The 23,714-nt window shown below is 40.4% G+C and overlaps 8 protein-coding genes across 8 annotated transcripts; 4 read left to right on the forward strand and 4 right to left on the reverse strand. All coding sequences in view use genetic code 12, as the record gives it.

The window, feature by feature from the left end:
- The first annotated feature begins 558 nt into the window (after positions 1-558).
- Positions 559-4,962, forward strand: BUD14 (protein phosphatase regulator). The gene has a single exon (XM_064919535.1). It carries the CDS (start codon positions 777-779, stop codon positions 4,662-4,664), a length of 3,888 nt encoding a protein of 1,295 aa, XP_064776109.1. The 5' UTR covers positions 559-776; the 3' UTR covers positions 4,665-4,962.
- Positions 4,963-5,808: 846 nt separating this feature from the next.
- OYE32 (Oye32p) lies at positions 5,809-7,104 on the forward strand (the record flags this gene model as incomplete). The annotated part of the gene is made up of 1 exon (XM_064921385.1): positions 5,809-7,104. One exon carries the CDS (start codon positions 5,809-5,811, stop codon positions 7,102-7,104), a length of 1,296 nt encoding a protein of 431 aa, XP_064776110.1.
- Positions 7,105-9,260: 2,156 nt separating this feature from the next.
- RJT20DRAFT_28638 (uncharacterized protein) lies at positions 9,261-12,305 on the forward strand. Its single transcript, XM_064919536.1, has one exon. The coding sequence runs from the start codon at positions 9,357-9,359 to the stop codon at positions 12,168-12,170; it is 2,814 nt and encodes a 937-aa protein (XP_064776111.1). The 5' UTR covers positions 9,261-9,356; the 3' UTR covers positions 12,171-12,305.
- Positions 12,306-12,439: 134 nt separating this feature from the next.
- GPI19 (phosphatidylinositol N-acetylglucosaminyltransferase) lies at positions 12,440-13,012 on the reverse strand (the record flags this gene model as incomplete). Its single annotated transcript, XM_064918220.1, has 1 exon — positions 12,440-13,012. One exon carries the CDS (start codon positions 13,010-13,012, stop codon positions 12,440-12,442), a length of 573 nt encoding a protein of 190 aa, XP_064776112.1.
- Positions 13,013-14,082: 1,070 nt separating this feature from the next.
- On the reverse strand, positions 14,083-14,843 carry RJT20DRAFT_28643 (uncharacterized protein). Its single transcript, XM_064919537.1, has one exon. The coding sequence runs from the start codon at positions 14,752-14,754 to the stop codon at positions 14,110-14,112; it is 645 nt and encodes a 214-aa protein (XP_064776113.1). The 5' UTR covers positions 14,755-14,843; the 3' UTR covers positions 14,083-14,109.
- A 1,317-nt stretch (positions 14,844-16,160) lies between these two features.
- On the reverse strand, positions 16,161-17,700 carry RJT20DRAFT_125958 (mitochondrial 37S ribosomal protein mS45). The gene is made up of 2 exons (XM_064916635.1): positions 17,024-17,700; positions 16,161-16,777 (listed from the first exon to the last, which is right to left on the reverse strand). Exons 1-2 carry the CDS (start codon positions 17,567-17,569, stop codon positions 16,349-16,351), a joined length of 975 nt encoding a protein of 324 aa, XP_064776114.1. The 5' UTR covers positions 17,570-17,700; the 3' UTR covers positions 16,161-16,348.
- Positions 17,701-18,281: 581 nt separating this feature from the next.
- RJT20DRAFT_28664 (uncharacterized protein) lies at positions 18,282-19,715 on the forward strand. Its single transcript, XM_064919538.1, has one exon. It carries the CDS (start codon positions 18,732-18,734, stop codon positions 19,500-19,502), a length of 771 nt encoding a protein of 256 aa, XP_064776115.1. The 5' UTR covers positions 18,282-18,731; the 3' UTR covers positions 19,503-19,715.
- Positions 19,716-21,060: 1,345 nt separating this feature from the next.
- On the reverse strand, positions 21,061-21,477 carry RJT20DRAFT_2594 (uncharacterized protein; the record flags this gene model as incomplete). The annotated part of the gene is made up of 1 exon (XM_064919408.1): positions 21,061-21,477. One exon carries the CDS (start codon positions 21,475-21,477, stop codon positions 21,061-21,063), a length of 417 nt encoding a protein of 138 aa, XP_064776116.1.
- Between the last annotated feature and the right edge of the window lie 2,237 nt (positions 21,478-23,714).

Raw genomic sequence — 23,714 nt, forward strand, 5'->3', positions numbered from 1 at the left:
GCTTATGGTGGGTTATCAGCACAGCATTTAAGCAGCGTAACATAAAATATATAAAAGTTCTCTGCTTGATACCCCCGGCACCCGTAGATCCAATTCCAGCCTCGGCGTCTACTCTGTTGGGTGCTGAAACAACGCTTCCGCCCTGGTGCAAGTGCCTAATAACTAAAACGTCGCCAAAATCCACAACAACTTTATTATTTAACTTAAAACAAAACAACAACGCTGGGTGCAGGATATCTGTATCTTGTTTTTATCACAGACACTGCCATACTAAAATCTACCAATTCATCCTTAGACTAATATCTGTGATCCAGGATTTTTCTTATTACAAACGTTGTTGAGACTGAACACACCTCTTGTACTGGCTATATACGGCTGGTAGACCATCAAATCCCCGAGAAAACCACTCGAGACACCCTAGACTCCCTCAGTTTCGTCTGTGCTCTCCCACTCCAGACAGTTTTCTCAACTTCTCCGTCTTTTTTCGAGTCCCCTGATTTAATAAAGCACAGGGCACAAGAATCCACCACGCATCTATTGGGTATAAACGGGGTATTTTGGGCGTAAATAAACCTTTGAATAGCATCTCGACAGCCGTAAGAAGGCTGGAAATCATATAGTGGATTTTCATCTCGTTCAAACCACTCTTTTACTGCATTGGTGGACCCATTTTCTCTCACCAGACACTGCTCGCTGTCATCACCATCAACAGAGTTTCCATTGGGGAGCCAGACAGCACCGAAAGAAGCAGACACCAAAACTAACACAACGCAGTCATGAGATCACGCAGCAACTCTGCTGGTGTCCGCATTAAGGACACCCACGAAGCCAATGACACTAGCATCGATAAGATAGAAGACAGCAGCGGCAAAACCACCGAGTCATCTTCTACACTAGCCACAACCAATAAGCTCTTATCGGATCTCGAACGAAAACTTTCGTTCATGTCGTCCACTTCGTCGAACCAAACACAGCAATCCCAGTCATCTTCCGTCATTGTCAACAAGAGCTTTTCAGGCTTGGGAAAAGAGTCTGTGCAGCTGACAGTGTTGCAGTACATCAAAAGCGAAGAGGACAGACAACGCGACACGCATAATAATATCTTTAACCCTAATGAACTCTTTGCAGACAGACAGGCAAAATTCCTCACCAAGTTCGATAAGCTGTATAACGACGACAAGAACAAGAAGAAGACCGTGGGAACGAAGCCAGAAAACAAGGCTCTTCCTCAGCCCGAGAGGAAAACACTGACAATCAAGAAAGCAGCTCGAAATTTGCTTACGCGCAAGAATTCTCTCAGTATAAACGATTCAGATCAATTTTCGCAGCCAAAGGCTCCAGTTTCTCTGGAAGACAGAGGAACTGACGATGGAGATCTTAACAATAGCACAGACCAGTTCGAGGACGCGGCGCTGTCGCCAAACATTGCTGATATCAGTTTCGAGGCCGTCGAGGTTGACGATCCCGTTGGAATGGAAGAATCAGATACTTCTGACCAACTGATCAGAGTAGTGAGGAAACCAGACCGCTCCAAGGACTTACCGCCCATTCCAATCGATGATGAAGTTGTCAGTATTGTTGAGGAAGATCGCTTATCAACAGACGATGTTAAAACTGAAAATAATGGCTCAAGCGCTTCTAAGGAAACTACCAAAGAACTCACATCAAAAGATAAGAAAAGCAAAATCGCCAACAAAGCCTCAAATAGTGACGAAGAAGAAGGCGTTTACGGCATATTCTTCAATGACAATGCATATGATGACGAGTACGACATCGACAACGACAATGTGGATAACGATTATGATGGAAGTGACGAATTGTTGCTACCACCATCGCCTCCACGTTCTCCCCCACGAGACTTGGATCCAGATAAGTTATATGGTTTGTATGATTTCCTGGGCCCAGATCCATCGCATTGCTCATTGTCTAGAGACGAGCCCGTGTATCTAATTAATGATCAAGATAATTACTGGTGGTTGATTCGTAAAATGACCAAAGAAGAGAGGATGATGAACGTTAGACAGCGAAGAAAGAGTAATAAAGGCTCAATCAGTCCTGGAAGTAGAAAAAGAGCGTCCAATGACAGCGGATCTGACACCGATGACTACTACGATGAAGATTACTCTGATGAAGAAGATGGGAAAATTGGGTTCGTACCCGCTGAGTGTCTTGAGACTTATGGAGAAAGACTCGCTAGATTAAATTGCTTTAAGAATGAAGAGTTGGAAAAGACTTCCAGGGACAGTTTGGTAGAGACCAACGACGAAACTAGACATATTGGGGAAGCTGAACATGGCGATTCCCAATCGTTGCAATCTGTCGATAGCATTCCAAATAAGAGTGCCAACACAAGTCTGATTTTATTGCGCGGAAACAGCCTTTCTAAGAGTAATAGTTTGCTCAAGAGAAGCGGCTCGAAGAAGACTAACAATAAATCGGTGACGTTCGACAATCTTTCAGACCTCCAATTGAATGAAGAGGACGGCGATGACAAGGAAGTCACGAATGATGAGGATCTAATCCGGGAACAAAAGAAGAAGGCAGGATTTGATATTAACAGTTATTATGATATTCCACATGAAGAAATTGAGAAACAGAAAAACCCTGAACAAGACGACGAAAAGGGATCTGAGATACTCAGTGACGTTTATCCATCAGAAACGCCCTTGGTGATAACGAAAAACAATAAAAAGAGTGCGAACCAGAAGAAGTACACATTACTTCCATCATCTTTAATAAAAGAGGGCGGCATATCCTTAAATCCTGAAGATTCAGTTAAATCTCCATTGGATATCTTTGCCAAACCAACAGCGGTATCATCTGCCAACTACGACCAAGTTTCCATCGGATCCTTTTCTCCAGATACACCACCTGGGGGATTCGTGGCTCAGAATGGACGCTCCAATCATCAGCTCGATAGCCCAAGTCTTGACGATGAATCTGGAAATGAAGAGAGAGAATTTGTATCTCCAAGTGTAATGTTAAGAAGATCGGTTATTCTTGATAGGTTGACTCAGGTAACTTCCGATATCCAAGAACAATTAGAAATAGACGATTACGACGACGACGATGACGACTTGGAAGAAGTTATGGAACTAAAAAGAAGTCTACAAATATCAGAAAGATCGGCTCCTGTGAAACAAGTCACAGTTGAAAGCGACGACGAGTATGATGACATCGCTGAAATCAGTCAGCAAAGTATAGAAGAAAAGCATAGAGGAATTGTTGTTATAGATAGTGACGAAGAAGACGATCTTCCAGAACCTGATATCGTCAATTTGGAAGGACATGTCAGTCCTTCAAAAGCAAAGAAAAAAGAAGCTCAGAAAGACGACAGATCCACCAATAAGGATCAGAGTACAAAACCGCTTTTCTCCATGCCATCGGCCCTGTACTTATCTCAGGATACTTCCCTCTCTCCTATAACTGAAGTAGCCTCAGAGAATTCGTTCGATCGAGTTCAAGATGGTGCCATTGAGTTACAGGAAGAAGACAGTAAATCGACATTAATTGCAGCTCCTGAGAAGGTTATAGAGTCTACTCCTGTGAAATTGCAGCAGAATGACAGTAAGCAGCTTGGAGGTTACTACAAACCTATAGAATCAACTCCAATCAAATTGGCACAAGGCTTTTCAAACAGAAGTCTGGCTTTAACCGATGACAAATCGATAGAAGCCACTCCTGTTAGAATGTTGCGGGAAGTCTCCACTCCAACTGCAGCTAGTTATACACCACATCAGGCTACACCTATCAAAGTACAAGATAAGAACAAGCACACTCTTGTCTCGCCTAAATCACCAGACGCTACTCCTGTTAAAGTATCACAAGTCATTCCCACGCTGGTTCCTGGTGGATTCATATCAACAGACGTCACTCCAGTCAAGGAATCAAAGGAAACTGTTAAAGTTCCTGGTCAATTCATTGCCAGCGATATCGCTCCTGGTGGTAAGGTGAACCAGGCGGATATTCCCAAAGAACCTGTCTCCAAGCTGATTGAAGCTTCCCCTGTGAAACAGACACAAGATTCAAATGCTGATATTGTCACCAGTTCCAATTCAGCAACGGCTTCTCCTGTAAAGATACAACATTCTACTAAGAAAGATTCCGCGTTACCAGCTAATAAGTCTCCAGTGAAAGTTGAGAAGGAAGCTATCCAAAAGACCCCAATTAAAGCACACGAGGACGATGATACACAGTCTCATGTAGGCTCGTTCTCTTCGAAAGATTCTTTGGCTACAATCACACCAGGTCACAACAATACCACCACTGATCTGGACTCTCGTAACCAGACATTTTCTCTGCCATTAAGATCCCCATTATCAAGAGAAGTAACACCCAGCAACATACAGAGTCCTGTTCTCCGAAAGAAAAATAGCATCCTTCCTGTCCAAAGAGAAGAGGAAGAGGATGATGATGTCTTCGACGATGACGAAGATGTATTGCATAATGGATATCCCGCAGATATCACTCCTTTAACAAGCATGAATTCATTAAACTACGGGCTGTCATCGACACCGACACCATCGAAATTCACTCCACCTTCAACCAGCACGGATGTGAGCGACAAGAGGAAATCCAGACCAGTTCACGAGATGTTTATGCCAATCTTAGGTAAGTTTGATGAGCTTGCTGAGAAGTTGGCCGAATTAGACGGAATGCTTTAGAATCACAATAGTCTATATCTGGCGCCTGATGGTTTATACATTTTAATTACGCTGAAACAATTATAATCTTAATTTAACTATTAATCTAGCATTGTAGACCATATAATATTATATCCTAGGTCATTTTGCACCCAAAGCTTTCTCCGGAGATATCGTCTTCTCTATGAATAGTTTGACACATTATTCATTCGCCTCCTCGGACTTGAATGTATGTAATGTTTACCTATGCTGTATGGGTAAGAATGATCTCAAAAGACTCACCTCTGTGTCGACTTTTCAGGTTCCTCGTCAACGGTGACTCTCCTGGTTGAATAGAAACCGCATTTTGGTGGACGACACCTATTGCGCCCACGAACTCTATATTTCACTTCTGAATCGCTCTCCGACCAAGTCTATTGAGGTGCTTTCAGACCATTATCAAGAATCTCCTTGTTTTGCCCATCAGGATCCCAATTTGTGGTTAATAACTACTGGCTATGTTCTACCCTCCAAAGCTCCGCTTCCAATGGTGCTTATCCATTGGAAGTAAGCGCACGGCTATAACACCTACCACCTCCTATAAGCCTCTCTATTTTTGTAATTTTCACCTAAGCTCCTATGCAGCCTGTTACGTTCCCCATTGGTCATCTCGTGGTACTTTCGTCTAATGTCACCATCTCTATGTTTGTCATCTACGGAAGAGGATATCGAATGCTGCTGAGTATCACCAGTTTCGTCCCGGACATAACGGGCATTCCAAATGCGGTAAGTCCGGACAGACTATTGCATGCGTCATCTAAAACATCATAATAATATACCTTTCAAAAGGTTAATGCCGGAACTACCAAAAAGGAGAACCGTTGCTATTGTTGAAATAATAATATCCCAAGAGATGATTAATGATAATAATAATAATAATAATAATAATAATAACAATAATAATGTCTATGTCGAAGAAAGTATAATAACGAGCCATATAAGCGCGGGGCATGCGACCGTGCTTGTATATTATACATTGTATTTATAAGCAAGTGATATAAATATACTAGAGAATGTCTGCAATTTGAAAAATGATGAAGAAGTAACAACAACAACAACAACAACAACAACAACAACAGCTCTGTTTACCAAACCTACAAGTCAACCAAGAAAACACCTGAAAAATATGTCTAAATCTGCTTCTTCTACGAACGAATACCCAAGGGCCAAGAATGTACCTTATTACATCCCCCAGCCAGAGGTACCAGCAGGAACTTTCTATAAGGAAAAAGATAATGAAAAACCACCTAAGATCTTCGAGCCATTGAAAATCAGGGGGTTGACTTTACCTAACAGAATTGGAGTCTCTCCAATGTGTCAATATTCAGCTGATGAGAAGTTTCAGGTCACGCCATACCATCTCGTGCACTATGGCCTGATTGCTCTTAGAGGACCAGGGATAACCATCGTTGAAGCCACCGCCGTTTCACCAGAGGGGCCATTGTCACCACACGATTTGGGTATCTTCAATGATGCCCAAGCAGAGAAATTAAAGGAAATTGTTGATTTCGTCCACTCCCAAAAGCAATTGATTGCCTTACAAATTGCTCATGGAGGCAGAAAGGCTAGTGGACAGCCATTGTTTATTCATCTCGAGCAAATAGCTGATAAGAGCATTGGGGGTTTCCCTGAAAAGATTGTGGCTCCATCGCCAATTGAGTTCCGTCCCGCTGGAAATTTCCCAAAGCCTAATGAGTTAGATATTGCAGGAATCAAGCGTATTATCAAAGATTTCGGTACGGCAGCCAAGAGAGCAGTTGAAATTAGTGGGTTCGACATCATTGACATCCATGCTGCTCATGGGTATTTGATTCACGAGTTCTACAGTCCATTTTCCAATAAGAGAACTGATGAATACGGCGGAAGCTTTGAAAACAGAATCAGATTTCTCTTGGAAGTTGTGGATAGTGTAAGATCTAATATTCCTGAGTCCGTACCTGTCTTCTTGAGAATATCAGCCAGTGATAACTTATCAGGCGAGGATAGCTGGACCATCGAAGATTCGGTTAAATTGGCAAATATTGTAGTCGACAGAGGTGTTGATTTGATCGATGTATCTTCTGGAGGAAATATCTACAAGCAGCCATCAAGATCTTCTTTACAAACAGACGATAAGCCAATCCACGAACCATTTGCAAGGGCTATCAAGGAGAGTATTGGCGATAGAGGACTTGTTTCGTGTGTTGCTAATCTTGAGAGGGACCCAGAACAGACCAACAGATTGATAGAAGAAGGTTCCTTCGACTTGGCACTTTTTGGTAAGGGCTTCTTGAAAAACCCAGGATTAGTTTGGGAGTTTGCTGATAAATTGAATGTTAGAAGTTACCAGGCACCTCAGTACGATTGGATCTATCATCCAAAGAGAGAAGGTATTACTGAGTTGATCGAGAGAACTAAGAAACATGAAGAGCTGAAGAAATAAGTGATATATGAAGATATATGAAAGGTACTGTTTCACTCCACTTGGGGCCGTCTATCATTGCTGAATTTGTTTAGCTTTCTTATTACTATTGTATGGTTATTCGCCAGTCTGGGGAGCATCTTAATAGGTTGTGTAGCTGATATGTGCCAGACCTCCTTTTGATAATGTTGAAGAAGAGCCAGATTAGTTTAGGGCTGAATACTACATTTTTCTTTTATTGTCTTGTGAATAGAGGTGGGAGCGAAAGTATAGAGACCTTGGAAATATTGTTTAGTGCTGTATTAGAGACTTTCGTACTTTTTTGCCATTATCCTTTCCTTAAAGTTGATGTTATTCCTTGTTCATGGGATTCCTTTCCAATAATTAAAGTCATCGAAAACTCTCTTATTCTGGAAATATTGGCTATCAACTATTAAGATTTCTTCTGAAGAAGATAGATGTCAGCTTTGGCAATTGTTAACCGTAAGTACTATCCTTCTCCCTCCACATCTCCCTCTACAACCACCTTGTTCTTACAGCCAGGTGATTTATGTCCCTGAGTAACTCCATTACATTTTAATCACCTCCTTACCGCCAGGTGATCTAACACCCTGGATACTCTATTTTAACTACCACCACCTCTTTTTGCAGCCTTTCTCTGCAGCAGTCGCTAAAGACAAATAACCACTGGATTCACCGTAACCGCATCTGCAGCACATAAATATTTGCCATTTACAGATCTTTCTCTTCTTTATTCATTATACCGTATATAGTACTTAGTAAATTATATCATAGAACATGGCTTTGCTCAAGTCCTGGTGTGTCCTGATGTGTCCTGGTGGTCCCACTAATTTCTTTCCGTTCTAAATCTCCATCAGATTCTATCTTTTTGGAACTTTCTCCATTCTGAATTCTATTCTAAATCCCATCCTAGTTCTATTCTGGTTTGGTTTCTGAATACTCTAATTCTATTCTGAATGCAATTCTGGTGACTATTTTGAATTCTATAATTTCTCAATAGCTAGTGAGGCTCAATCTTATACAGTAAGTAAGTAAGTAAGTAAGTTAAATGATAGGAAACGAATAGACTTCGATAGATTTTTTAGCTTAAATACAATTAGACCAACTTAAAACTGCTACTTGAAAGAAAAAGAAAAAGAAAAAGAAAAAGAATAAGAAAGGCTAGCACTCACATAGCACTCACTTAGCTCTCATTTACAAAGCACATAACATACAGAAGCACTCATAAAACAAATAACTCACAAACTCACTTACTTAGCACGTAGACTGTCTCATTGAACATAGCACATTTCTTATACATCACATAGCACATTTCTCATATATCACCCACTAACAGTATATACGCTATACATCATACTCCGTACACCCACCGCATACAACATACACTACCTTCTACCCACTTTAACCCACCTCCATACACAACTCCTCGCTAACAGTACCACCTCCCATACAAACCACTCCCATAAAAACCACTCTCATACAAATCACCACCATACAAACCAGCAAACGACGACATACAAAAAATGCACTGACAGAGACACTAACAGACACTGACAGACACCACCAAACCCCCATCATTCCCATATCAACACCAGAATTTTCTCCCAAAACCAAATGCCTTCAACTCTCCAAACCCATCTCACCCGCCAGAATCCACCCTATTCACCAAAATCCACCCAATTGACCAAAATCTCCTCAAATCACCATCCTCCTCCTCTCGTATTATCCTCCTCCCACCATACAATCAAACCATCTCTGCCACCTTCATAATGAAACAAACATCCACACCGCACTACTTCCCTCCCGATGAGCGCTGGAAAATCAACACATTAATTTTTTTCGAGTCGGCAGTATAAAAAAAAATATAAATGGATCGGTTCTACAGTAGAGAGTATTGAAGTGTTTTCCCCCCACAGAAACATAGCCAGTCGTTGCAGTTCGAGCAAAAGGCAGGCCGAGGGAACCATCACAGCAAGCCAGTCGGAGAAAAAACCACGAAAAATCGGTGTTTTTAGCGGTTGTGGTTTGTCGTTTTCTAGGGATTCTTTTGTCATTTTCATTGAGGAAGCGACAAATAACAAAGTTATAGAAAGAATCCGTAAAAAGACCAGTAAAAGTCACGAATTCGGGCGCTAAACACCATTTCACAAGTCTAGGAGCTTTCCTATTGCCGCCAGGTACTTGTTTTACTATTTTATTTGGGTTTATCACTCTTTTAACCGGCCCTATAATCATCCATTTCTCGTTTCCTGATGTCGTGGACGGCTGATCCCCAAGCGTTGGAACAGCTAAGACACATCTTCCGTGGAACGCTTTCGTCCAACAACAATGAGAGGAAATTGGCCAACGAAGCCTTGGCTCAGGCCAAGTTGCAACCAGAAATCGAAAACTACTTGTTTGACCTTTTGGTGGTGGATAACACCGCAAAGTCAGATATCAGAGCAGCAGCAGGTATCAACTTGAAGAATAGCATATTGAAGCGTACCACAACCAAGACGCCACCTAACAGACAGTATTTACTTGAAAATATCCTTAAGGGTTTAATATCGGAAGATAATATGGTAAGAAATATAACTGGTAATGTCATAACTTCGCTCTTTTCGATCTATGGGTTGGAAGGATGGCCACAAGCGTTACCTCAGTTGCTTGAATTGGCTAACCAAATATCACCAGATGGTTCCACCACTTCACAAGAAGCTGCTATGGGAGCCTTGAGCAAAATCTGTGAAGATTCATACTTGAGCTTGGATGTAGAATACAACGGCGAAAGACCCCTCAACTTCATGATCTCCAATTTCTTAAAGTTGATGGGACATCCTACCAGTGGTAAGATCAGAGCATCCGCCATTCTCTGCATTATACAATTCATTCCATTAAAAACACAATCATTTCTTGTTCATATTGATGAGTTTCTTGCCAAACTCTTCGAATTGGCCGGTGATGCCAACAATGCAGTTAGAAAGAATATTTGTTCTTCATTTGCTCTCATCTTGGAGACAAGGCCAGACAAATTGATGCCTCATTTGGATGGTGTTATCAACTATTGCTTGCACTTGATGCAAGACTCAAACGAAGAAGTCGCCTTAGAGGCTTGTGAATTCTTGTTGGCTCTCTCTACTGCGCCAGAAACCGAAAATGATAAGGAATTGTTCAAGCCTAAGTTGAAGTTGATACTACCAATCTTATTGGCAAAGATGGTATACTCCGAGGAGGACATCTTCCTTATGGAGATTACCGATTCAAAAGACAACGCCGACATAGCTGATAAGGATGAAGATATCAAGCCCCAAAACGCCAAGTCAAAGGAAGCACACGCTGTAGCAAGTAACAACAATAATAATAACTCAAACGGCAAGGTAAAGAACTCTGACGATGATTCAGACTCCGAGTATGATGATGAAGATGAAGAAGATGAGGACCTGGAGTTGGACCAATGGAGTTTGAGAAAGTGCTCTGCTGCAACCTTAGATATCTTGTCGCTTAACTTGCCTGGTGAAGTTTTGGAAGTCACATTGCCTATCTTGCAAGAAAAGATTGTTTCACAAGAATGGCCAGTTCGTGAGGCAACTATCCTCGCTTTTGGAGCAATTAGTAAGAGTTGCCTCGAATTGGCTAGGGACAAATTGCCAACTTTGGTACCATTTTTAGTGGAAAGATTACAAGATAGTGAGCCAAGAGTTAGACAGATCACTTGTTGGACTTTATCTAGATATGCAGCTTGGATTGCAGAAGAAGCCCACGAAGGAGGAGTCTACGCAAACTATTATCAACCAACATTCCAATCTATTGTCACTTGTTCTTTGGACCAAAAGAAGATAGTTCAGGAAGCTGCTTGTTCTGCCTTATCCTCATTTATAGAAGAGTCTGATTCAAGTTTAATAGAGTACTATTTAGGACCATTGTTGGACCACTTCGCCAAGTGTTTCCAGACCTACCAGCGTAAGAACTTGATCATCTTATATGATTGTGTCCAGACGTTTGTGGAAAAGATGGGATACGACAACTTAGCATCGAAACCTGAGTATATCAATACTTTGTTGCCTCCATTATTACATAAATGGCAAATTTTAGACGACAACGACACGGGGTTGTGGCCATTATTAGAATGCATGGCTTCTATTGCTGCTACATTGGGTGAATTATTTGCACCATATGCTGTTCCAGTATATGAACGTGCCATTACGATTTTATCCAACTGTATATCCTTGGACTTACAAACTCAGACCGACCCTTCAATTGAAGTGCCAGAAAAGGACTTTATTGTCACTTCTTTGGATTTAATTGACGGGTTGATTCAAGGTTTCGGCCACCATTCCGTAGAGTTGATCCAGCAACACAATACTAACTTAATGGAGTTGGTTATGTTATCATTTGAAGACCATTCTTCTGATGTAAGACAGTCTTCCTACGCATTACTTGGTGATTTGGCTATCTTCACTTTAGATCCAATAGTGAAGCCATATCTCCAGTCCATCTTCATCAGCATTGGCAATGAAATTAATAACAGATCGTACTCAACTTTCCCAGTGTACAACAATGCAATCTGGGCCTTGGGTGAAATCGCTATGAGATTGTCTTATGAAGAAATTAAACCATACTTGAGTAACTTAGTTGACTTATTGATTCCCGTATTAAATGGTGCTGACATTCAACCAACTGTGTTGGAAAACGCTGCCATCTGTTTAGGAAGAATGGGTTTGAACGGTGGAGCCGAAGTTCTCTCTCCTAGATTACCTGAGATCTTCGTCCAATGGTGTGCTCAAATGTTGTATTTGGTGGATAACAGTGAAAAGGAAACAGGTTTCCAAGGAATGTTAAACATTATACACGGAAACCCAGACCAGGGCTTGGGTGGTTTATCGAATCAACAGGGAAAGAAGAACTTGGCTATATTTATTGCCTGTATTGGTAACTATTTGGAGCCACCAGAGCACTTGAAACACCTGTTCGCTCAATTCTTGAATACCTACAAAACTCTCTTAGGACCAGATGTTTGGGAGCACCAGATATTGACACATGTAGATAGCGACACTAGAGTTCACCTTTCTCAAGTCTATGGAGCTTGAAATACAGATCTATTAGGTCTTTTGCATACTTTTATCTTTTAAATTTTCATTATTACATTGCTATATAATAATATTTATTTAGATGGAGTCGTTTATTAATGTACAATATATATAGAATCGATAAGGCAGTCTCATAAGCAAGTCGTAAGATACTGGTGTCATAATTTCATTAAGGGAGGATGATTGTTTTGTCTTCAATATTCAAGCTGATACTGACATCAGCTCAACAGTCATAGAGAAGCATTAAAAAGATCTAATCTATATAGCTGTTACTCAATTTCTCGGCCAGACGAGTCTTCATTGTAATCCGTGTATAGCACTTCATTGACCAATGTTATGGGAAGGTCCCATACACCACTCGGAGCCTTGTGAATGTATTCCATAGAACTTGCTATTCTCTCTTCTTCCGTCTGACTATCGGATCCAGGAGACGTCGAGTAGTCGTCCACAAAATTCCTGATATCGTCCAATGGCAACGTTAGCACTTCCGTGTTATATAATGCAATTCCTAGGTATGTGAACAACATAAGCATCAAGAAATAGCTCGGTATGGCCAAAGACCAGTATTTGTCGGGATAGTAATAAATCGAGAGATAGTCATTGAGAAACAGCTCGGGGAGAACGGCCCAAGCAATATAACACCCGAGGGTTATTGCGCTAAGTACGTATACAAAGAAACCCTTATATTCCGCATACAGCGTGACATTTGTAGAGACCGTCACATCAGATTCTCTGGCTAGGGTGTCTTCTTCCAGAGCTTGCTGGGCTCCAGAACCTCTCGTTGGAGACGCCGATTTTGACGGCGAAAACGAAGGGAAAATGTTCAAATGAAGCGACGACATTACTACCGTTTTCTTCCTGAGTCGTTGCCCACCAGAAGAACTACAACAGGCAAATCCCCACAAAGAAACACAGAGAAAGAACCCATAAATCACCATTCAAAAAGCTTCAATTTTTTTCACTTTTTACCGTTTCTGATAATGCGCACAAAACCAAAATGATTTACAGTGGAATTGGTGAAGACAAATGAGGAGGGCTAGTACATTGGGTATTTTTATTACGAATGATATAGATATGAAGAGATAGATAGAATGGGAGAAGGTGGAAGTTGTGAATGGTGAAAAGAAAATTGCGAAAAGATAAAAAATGGACCAAATGAATGGGTAGTTATGATAATTATTGTGAGACAGAATACTGAGAGGAGAAGAGAAGTTCTTAACTATGGCAGTTATTTATTAATAGAGTGAAGAAATGTTTTATTATAATAATATAGTATAATTCATATATAATAATTTATAATAATGAATGGGAATTTTTATGGATTTAGCGATTAATATTTATACAGTCAATTGAAGAAAAAATTAATGGCATTGGTTAGGTTTGTTGCTAGTAGTTCAACAGTTCTTTTGCAATTTTTGTAATAATTTGCAATTAATGCGTATGTTCTAAAAAGGCAGTAAGGAATTTGCAAGATAATTATATTAATATAACTTATGAATTTTCCCATAAATTTTCAATTTGAAAGAAGAAAAATCGGTGACGTAAAATACCATCAGTTTGTACCTTTATAGTGAATACAACAATTTAAGTCACTTTTAAATTCCCGAAACTTGTCATAAACAATTTATTGAAGTTAATGCCGAATTTGAATCAGGTAAATCGTCATAAAATCGCCCAAAATCGCCCAAATTCGTGATATTTCCTTAGTTTCATAGAGATGGAAGTAGAACGAATTAATTCTTACCTGAAATATTCACGAACCAGTCCAATCAATTTCCTACACTCACAAGTACTCTCCAATAATATTCAAAATCATATAATACTCTGTATATGTATATTATATTTATGTAGTCATCTCCGCTTCTGCAAAGACTCCATATACTAACTGTACAATGCCATGTCCATCGAGGAAAATATTAATTAATGGCTACATCTTCTCTTAAACCAATTGCTTTCTTGAACCCTTGAAGAAGAACTGGACAATGGTGATCTGCAAAAAGGCCATTCCAACCATCAACAAAACCTCGAAAATCGAGAAGTAGTAAATTCTGCTTTCAGTAGACTTGACAGTGGCCTGGTTTCTGTTGTTTCTGGTCTTGTAGTATTGCAATGTTCTTAACAAACCGTCCAATTGGTGGTCGATCTTGTCAACGGTGGCTTGCATGCTCTCTACGTGGGCCAATGGCTTAGTGTTTGGTTGCTGAGGCATAGAAGCCTTAGCGCCATTGGCGGTGTCATCCTTCTCGAACTTGATCTCGAAGTCAATGATCTTGTCGGCAAAAGTCGACATTCCGTTGGAGAAGCAGAATTCGTATTCACCTGGGTACTCGGCGCTAAACACGAAATCTCCTTGTCTTTGCTTCTCTTCGTTGACGATGATATCTCCTCTTGGGTTCTTGATGGCGTAGTCGACGTCGAACGATCCTCCGTCCTGGACGGCGAAATAGTATCCGATTTGCGTCATGGGTTTCTCGGTGAACACATAGTAGCACTGCTTATCCTTAGCTCCCAATATGAACGTGATGGCTGATGCCGAGATCAACTGAGTCAACGCCAAAAGCGAGAATATCGATGAAAAATGCATTCTGATTCTCCTGGTCTAATTTATCTCTACCAACTAGGGGTTTCCTCTATGCTATTACCAGATCTATTCTATTCCGACCGTGTGTTTTAATTATAAAAACCGATGTTTTCGGATCAACAAGATGAAAAAAAGACGTGTCGTTTGGTAGGGTCGTGTGCGGGGCTAAAGTGGAAAATCTGGGAGTTTGCTGGTGGTTGGTGGGAGGGAGAGTTGAATGGGGGATGGGGGTGATAGAGGTAGTTTTGGGGGGATTGTGTTATTTGGAGTAAATTGGGGGGGGGGTATTTGGCGTTTTCAGGAGGTTTTTACGGTTTTCTGGTGTGCCAATAGATGGGGTGGATCGGTGTTAAGTATGAGAGTTGTAGTATGATTAGTGTGATTTTGTATGGATAGAATATGTGAGAGACAAGAAAGAGCAAAAAAGAGCTAAAAATGGAAGTTGTGTGAGTATGAGGGGGTGAGAGTGTGTGAGGGATAGAAAGGTAGCTAAGAAGGTTTAATATGGGTGTATGGTCGTGAGAGTGGGCATATATGGTATGGTATGGTATGGGCTTATGGGCTTAAGTATGAAGGAGGACAATGTCGTGACAAGAACAGAAACAGGAACAAAAGAGAACTCTTGCGACAGAAAAATGCGACAGTAAAAGGGAAAAGTGCTTGATGTCGCGACAAGAGCAGTTTGCGACAAAAGATGGCGTTTTGCAGCAATTGAAAGAGTGTAAGGCACACCTGCCCAAGGGTCAACAGGCCAAGGGAGAAGAAGGGAGAAAGAGAAGGACAAAGGAAAAGGAGAAGAGAAGGACTACCAAGGAAAGGTATTCAGGTTTTGGAAGAGCAAAGATGTGATACAATGCCAACGGCTTAAAAAGAAGTTTATTGCTTAAGAAAATGCATTGTATTAGTGTTGATTTTTCCTCTTGCACAGTAAAAGTGGTGAAGTACTATTTCTGGAACTCCTTCATGAACGAAATCCCGAATTACCAGTGTTAAGGGATAGCAGGTTTGATTAGGAATAAAGGCAGATGTCGAATGCCTTGTTATTTGTTAAATTGACTTTCTACCCAAAGTAACCTTTTCTTCTTTGAGTTGCACCCGGAATTATCTAGCAAACCAATAGAGACTTGTCTACCATCGTGTAAGTAAATATTTATATCTAACATAGTATTGCTGGAAATTTTCATCATTAAATAGTAACATTTTTCAGAGACGGCCACCCCACCTACCAAAGGAATCTGTGGAACTCTTTCTGACGTTGGCCATTCGCTTTCAGATATCTACTTGAATCCTTAGATATGTAAAGAAGAACATAATCAGTTGAGAATTTGAACAATTCTTCCTATCAATCCGTGTGATCATGTCTTTAGAAGAGAGCAAATAAGACCTTTTATGACGACTCATTCATGAACAGTATGAACAGAAGAGAGTTCATTAACAATGGACTTAGCATCACCATTATCAAGCTACCCACGAACAGATATGAACAAGATCTCCACGAACAAAGTCAATTCATCCTTTATCCCCAAATCAACTCCCTACATTCCCATCTCCATTACTATATATATTCATGACGTGTGCTATTTACAATACAATACATTTAGATGTAGATCATACGACCCTCCGCATCAAACGCTACGGCTCTGTCCTTCTTAGTGTCTCTTCTGGAAGCACCATAACGATGACCAACGACACCAGCCTTGGAGCTAGTGAACTTGAAAGCAGTTCTCTCGCCCTCTCTTTGTTTTCCAACAATAACCTTGTTCAACTTTACCTTGGCCTCATCTCCAGCCTCTTGCACCTCAGTCAATTTACTCAAAGTGTCACTGGCAACAGGAAGCTCCAATAAGTGCGCAGCATCGATTGGACCAAAAGGCTCTGACTCAGCAATCGTCAAGAAACGCTGGGTCAAAGTCTTGTGTGGAGTAGGAATTTCAGTCAAGTTATCAGCTCCAAGTGGAGGTTGATACAAGGGAAACATCTTGTACATGACATCGGCGAATTTGGCCAAGTCTTGCTTTACTGTGAGCTAAAATAATAGTTAGTATGGTAGTCCAATAGAAATTGGTTCTTTTTGTAAAGAACGGCACGAGATCTATTCCATAGTAATCCTTCAAGAGTGAAGTAGCTTTGGGAGTTCAGGGCTGTAGTTTGTAACCTTGTGTTTGTGTCTTAAAGACTAATCATAAATAAGCAATCTCATCATTTTCAACGCTAGTTCACAGCTTAAAGCAATGGCATTCTCTCTGTTTCAAAATATAGTAATTATACATACGGATACTTCCGAGTTGGTGTTCCAGTCTTGTTCGATCTTCTGTAACTTGAGAATGGCTTCGATTCTTTCAATCTTGACACCGTATTTGTGGGCCGCTTCCTGAACGTGCAAGCCGTTTTCGTTGACATCCTCGCAGATCTTGGCCTTAAGGTCGTGGGGAATGATATGTGCGGTCTTACAGTAGATATTTTGAGGAAATGGATGCAATGTGGCATCTCTTCTTGGAGCTTCTGCTCCAAAAGCGACGCTTCCAAACGAATTTTTACCGTCTACTACGGATTTTCCATCTGGAACGATATAGTTTGGTCTGTGGTTTTGAGGAGGGTAGTAGTACTTGTTTCTGTAGTATTCTCCTGTTATGCTTTTTGGCCCCAACCACTTCTTAATGGCTCTTTGGAACGAAGAAGAATGGTCTTTCTTAGGGTGTGACTTTGGGGGAATTTCCCTGGTATACGAAGGGTATGCAAGCTGTCTTCTGTAACGAACTTGCTGTAAGGTTATCCCCAACCGGTGTATATTGATTTGGTTGGTTCTAGGACCTATCATTCTGGCGAATTGTTGTGTTTAACCTCCAAACCAACCGATATATAAATACATTCTTCAACCGGTGAAAAAAGTAGTACGTCCATTGGAAAGTAAATTTTTTCAGGAGAAATGTCGTGGTGATATGTCGTGGTTGGAGGGTTGAGGGAGGGATGTCGCGCGGAATCTGGGTGAGAAGGGTGTTAGGGCTGAGACGGAGAGGGTATGGGGATTGTACTGTATTGAAGTTATTTATGTGATGGGAAAGGTGATTGGATTTCTTGGGGTATTAATTGGGGAATGAGTAGTTAAAGATTTCTGTGTCTTTTTTTTTGTTTTGAATGTTTTTATCAGTATATTAAGTAGCTGCTATTTACCATATAATATGGCTGAAGAACATAAAAAACATAGACTCTCAAAACTTATGGTAGCTATGTATTCATGTCACGTGATGCATAATGGGTACAAAATGCACTCCATACAAAGCTACTATAAATTAATTTAGTGTACCATTAATACAAACCGGGAAGAAATTATCACACCCACTCTTTAGAACCCTCAACTCACGCTGTCATGTTATCCTCACATCGAATCCATGAAATCGACAAATCTATCCACTAACATTATTCACTGACCAGCTTCTTCAATAACAACCTCTCTCTCTCCTCTCTAGAGATACATTCCTGCACATTCTACCACCTTTACTATTCCCGAAAGACCCACTAACATTTTATAGTCATGCTAGCGAAGGTTCATGAAAGACAGGTTCGAGGCACGGTTAAAAAAGCTGTCTAGTTTTTTGCAGCTTTATTTATTGAGGAATTTAACCCGATAAGCCGTTGAAAACAGTTTATGGAAAACTGTTCTTTATTGGTCAAGATACGATTTGTGCAGGGGTATTGTGCCTACGTCCGTATTCGTAGTCGCCATCGCAAGTTCGACCAAGCCCTGTTGATTATTGTTGTATTACGGAGCAAATCGCGAAAATTTTAGTAGATTTTTAGGGCATCCGTCACACGTTTCAGATCTTTGTTGTCGAACCTTCGTAAAAAAACTTTACCTGTGGGGCTAACCGGCTTTATAAATAGAAACCGGATTCCGATGATGAAATAAAGAATAAGATGAAAAACTTAGTCGGTTGGCTTCATTTCCTAATTATTTCCCCAACATCATAACCACTGCATGGATGAGATCCACTAGTTTACTTCCTCTCACAATACTCTATGCGAGAGCAGTAGCTGCTGCAAGCATTTTTGCTAGAGCTACAACCAGTTCTACATGCGATTCTGATGACTGTCTTGCTATTGTCCAAATCCAACAGAATTGTACCCCTCCAAATAGCGACAATTCCTCTTCAGACGAGCCAGCCGTCCTTGCCTGTCTTTGCGCGTTGAGCGATGAAGACTACTGGAATAAACTTCAGAATTGTAACTGTGAAGGTTCCTCCAACGAAACAGCCCAGCAATTAAGAGCATATTACTGTAGTGCTGAATCTGGTTCTGACTCACCAACATCTGAGGGCCTCATCGGATTCTCTGGTTCAGAGACATCGGCAGACGCGTTCGCAACAGCAGCAGATTTTACGACTAGCGTTGGAACTGCAACAACAGATACCGTCTCACGTAATCCTGGAGACGCTACAACAAACACTGTACCGGCCTCAGAAACTCTTTCTTTGGATGCTCCGGATCTGGAAAGTTTCTCGACTGCCTCCCAGGACACTGCAAAACCAACAGGGGCCGAAACTTCGGTCAGTACATCTGAACCAGCATCTACTTCTACAAACAGTGAAAGCAAGTCTTCTTCCACATCAAGTCACTCCACTACACCTAAGACCACTGGGGTATCTACTAGCAGTACATCTATCGATACCACGTCACACTCAGCTACGAAAAATGCAGCCAATTCCTTTGCTGTCGGCTCATTAGTTTACATTTTGGCTGCAGCTCTTTTATAATATTTAGAGATGAAATAGAATAGCATGCAACTTCGAACGGTAGGATAGCGCAAGACAACAGTATTCGTTAAAGTCAGTTCTGAAAAGTATGAGATCTCCACAGTATGTCTACATTAACCCAACATATTGATTAGGGTTGATCTTAGACACTGTTTTGGTTGAATTGAGAACGCTAAAGGCATACCCAATATATTGCCTAATAGGAACATGTGGGTTTGCCTATTTTGATTTCTCTTTCTACTAAAGTCCAAAAATGTGGGGTTCCTGGCGGCTTTTAATGGGCTTGTAATCATTTAGCATAGTAATAATCAAAAGTGGAAAAGTTAATGAATCTTCTTCTATACCTTCCAGCTTGCATTGACTTACCACCAATGTTCATAATACAACATTAATCGATTATACAAGTAATTGAGGATTGAGGCTGTAATGAACAAGATCATCCCTGAAGGAAATTCTGTGCGCCTTCCCTTTCTGTCTGCGAGTCCTTCTTGCAGCCCCTGGCGAAGCCACAAATTACAGCATCGAGCGTCGTTCCATTCAACAAGCTATCGTCAAGATATGAATTTTTACATCTACCCAGGATTTCAAAGAGCCCTGGACCATCTTTTGGAGGTAATGGTGACTCTTGAGGGAAAGCGAGATTCTCACCTCAATCTTGCGAATCTTGTACCACAATGGAACTTGTATTCAATGTAACGAACCACAGTGAACAGTTAAAGCGCTCGAGGACGAATCCTTTTCAAAATCTTTGACACCTGTGAAAAGACTTTGAACGGCAGTAAAACCGGACATATTGATGTTATTGTTACTCAAATTAGTCTTACTCTACTATATTCCGAGCAATTGTTCGAGAAAAAATGGCGTGCAGCCCGCAGTGAAAATAATAAATATTTTTTCCCTTATCTTCAACTAAAAACAAATATTTTTCTCGTTTGTTATCAAAAACAGAAAGCCTCAAGTATACGACTAATGTTGGAAATAAACAGTAAATGGTGCCATAACATAGCATAACGCGACGAAATAAGCGAATAATAACTAAGTTGTACTGGAATTGTCACCAAATAAATGTAGAGTAAATCTAATCTTCAACTCCTTCTTTCAGTCATCGAGTTCACTTTATCCGTACGGCTCCAAGTTCAGATTACGAATTTAAGCTTTTGTGGTCGCTTCCCACTCCCCATCATCGGCAAATTTCATCTTTCACCCGATAAAAGGGGATATCCTCAAACTTGGCTTCAAAAATGTGTCTCTTTTGACGTACCGTCTATGCATTTTACCTTGGCGCTTTAAGAAGGAAATATTATTTCTCAAACTGAATTCAGAGCCATTCGAGCACGTCACCATATGTACACTATTTGGTTGCTTCGCCATCTGAAAAGTCTTATCAATTCGCAATAGTGTCATGTAGGAAATTTACGAAATGTACGGCTTTCTGTAGTCTGCTATGTAGAAACATGCTACGAAACATTTCTACATTACTTCTCTACGTATTCGAAAGACTCACTCAATATATCATTGAATATTAATGGGAAAAAACTACAATCTGATCTTATTAACACTAGACAAGCAATTGAAGGCCAATTGAAGCTGTAAGGAATACGAGCATTCCCGTCGTCAACTTGGTGGTGCTGGCACCGCTTTTGAAACCTTTCTGGGTTTCGTTAACGGCTCGTGCAAAGCCACAAGTGACAGCGTCGAACGTTGTTGCGTTCCATGGATCCTTTTCATAGTACTGATTATTACACCGCCCAAAAATTGATACGAAGTCTGGTCCGTCCTTATTTCCATATGACTCATTGCCAAGTTTAAACATATTATAACCACAGTCTTGTGCAACAAAAGCATTGTACCACCAAGGGTCGCTAGCATTCAAAGTAACCGAATACTTCATGCAGTTCAATGTATTCAGAGAAGCATTGTTATCGAAGTCATCAAAAACGGATGCAAGATATCTAACGGAAGAAAGCGAATCCATAATGATATCCAACTTTCAGTATATTTCTTCCCATTTGATATTTAACAAGTAAGACGGGAATTATTTAGCTTTTATATGGACGCTTATCTGAGAAATGGATATAGTAATACCCGGCTAAAAATTTTAAAACATATTTTCTCTGTCGGTCTTAATAAATAGTGTCTTTGTTTCTCATACGATATCTCTATTTCAAGAGGGGCTCATCAACAAGTTGTGCCTGGGGCGTTGTGCCAATGCGACTGGAAATCCTTATTAGGAAACTTAGCTCATATGTTATTATATTTAACGTCATTCCTGTCCACATATCCGTGCGGTTCCAAATTGCATGTTCAATTTAGGCTTTTCGTGGTAGTATTCTACCCCCTCTTCCCTCTCCGAGCATCGGCCAATGTACAATTTGATTAGGGAACATCAAGTTGTCCTCATAACCGTGGAAACACGGATGTGCTATCCTCTAGAAATGATTTCTTTATTTTTGTTTTACTTGTTCCAGCTTGAATATACCTATTAGATAAGCGATTGCCTTACTTAACGACAGGCAAGAAGTATCCAGAGCTGACATACTGCACCATAAAATAATCTGTCTCTTTTGTCATATTAAGTTTCATTTAACTTGGCATTATGCAAGTTAATTTAGTATCAATTCCAGTTCCAGGTAGGAAAACGTCGGTAGGCATGTCGGATTCCCTATGTTTTCTTGATTATGAATGATACTAATCCCATATAGTTGAGGAATGTCTTCTTGTGCGGCATCAGTCTACAAATCTGCCTGGTTTATAGCATCGTAGGTCTTACATTTCATAATATTACATGAACAATGGAGGAGAATATAAAACTTGGTTTTGTTTTTACCTAAAGATAGAATTAGACAAGCAACTGAAGACCAATGGATGCTGCGATGAATAGGAGCATCCCAGTAGACACTTTACTCGTATTAGATTCACTTTTGTAGCCTTTTGAGTTTCGTTAACAGCTTGCGCAAAGCCACAGGTGATTGCATCAGAAATGGTCACATTCCACAAATCCTTTTCATAGTACACATTAAAGCACCGTCCACTAATTGATTCAAACCCAGGTTCAAAACCCCTGTAATTTTGTAAGAGTCATTACCAAATGTAAACATGTTTTACCACAGTCTTGAGCAACGAAAGAATTGTACGACCAAGTGTCGCTAGCATTTAAAGTGATGTTGTATGAGACACAGTTCAATGTATTCAGAGTGGTGTGTTATTGAATCCCTCTAAGGCTAGAGCGAGCGCTCGAAATGATTCAACTTCATGCATAACGCCAATACCAACTATGATGATATTGTAATACCAGTAATATTTTTTTGGTAGGTTGGGGAAATGTTGGCTTTATGTTGATGTCAAGCATGGAGTGCAGCAGATCACCTTCAAAATAATTTTTTTTTTTTTCCCTTATCAATTTTTGTGCATCGGCTCAATACAAGAAAGTCCCGAGATACGACCGTTCATGTCAATGCCACAGGATGATGCCATTTTAATTTATTGCAGAGTTGGATTATTTGACATGTTCTAAAAATGGGGATCAATAAAGAATTGGAGCGCAGTTCTCAAGCATTAGGTGTGGTAACTACATGATCTGTACGGCTCGATAGGCTCCATAAATTTCAGGTTGAATTAAAGTTTTAGCCTTCGAAGCGGCCCACGAGCCATGACAATTATTCTTATTACCATTTAGTAGTTACAAGGTAAATAATATCATAAGCAAAGTCATTTCAAACCGAAAGGACCGGATGTTTTTACATGTAGAATGCAAGTTTCTTCTATAATGCTAAACCTTCTTGTACCTAAAACTCGCTAACGGATTCTGGGGAGAAGGCTATTGTACATCAAATTACATTGCTTGGGAAGTTAACATCCAAAGAAAGCCTTCTTTATATATTTTTCTAGTTCCGTATAGTAATTGGATTAGACCATTAAAAGAAAATTCTAAAAACCGCAATCCACACGTATTGGCAACAAGTTGAAGGGAATAATTAAGGAAAAAGGATCACAACATACATCCAACAATACAGTCATTGATACTAGCTTCATATTTGGCATTTTCATGAGTTGCATTTACTGCGTTAATTTCATAAGTATTGGCACAATCATGACCTTTATAGTTATGCCAATCGACACAACCTTTTTAGAATACTTATAGTTGGAGCGGCCGACCACATACTCATATGTAACCGTTAAATGAGTTGTTGCCAGGGTCAATTATAGTCTGCC

Source organism: Scheffersomyces xylosifermentans, assembly GCF_036884685.1.
Source record: "Scheffersomyces xylosifermentans strain CBS 12540 chromosome Unknown RJT20scaffold_2, whole genome shotgun sequence".
Lineage (NCBI taxonomy): Eukaryota > Fungi > Ascomycota > Pichiomycetes > Serinales > Debaryomycetaceae > Scheffersomyces > Scheffersomyces xylosifermentans.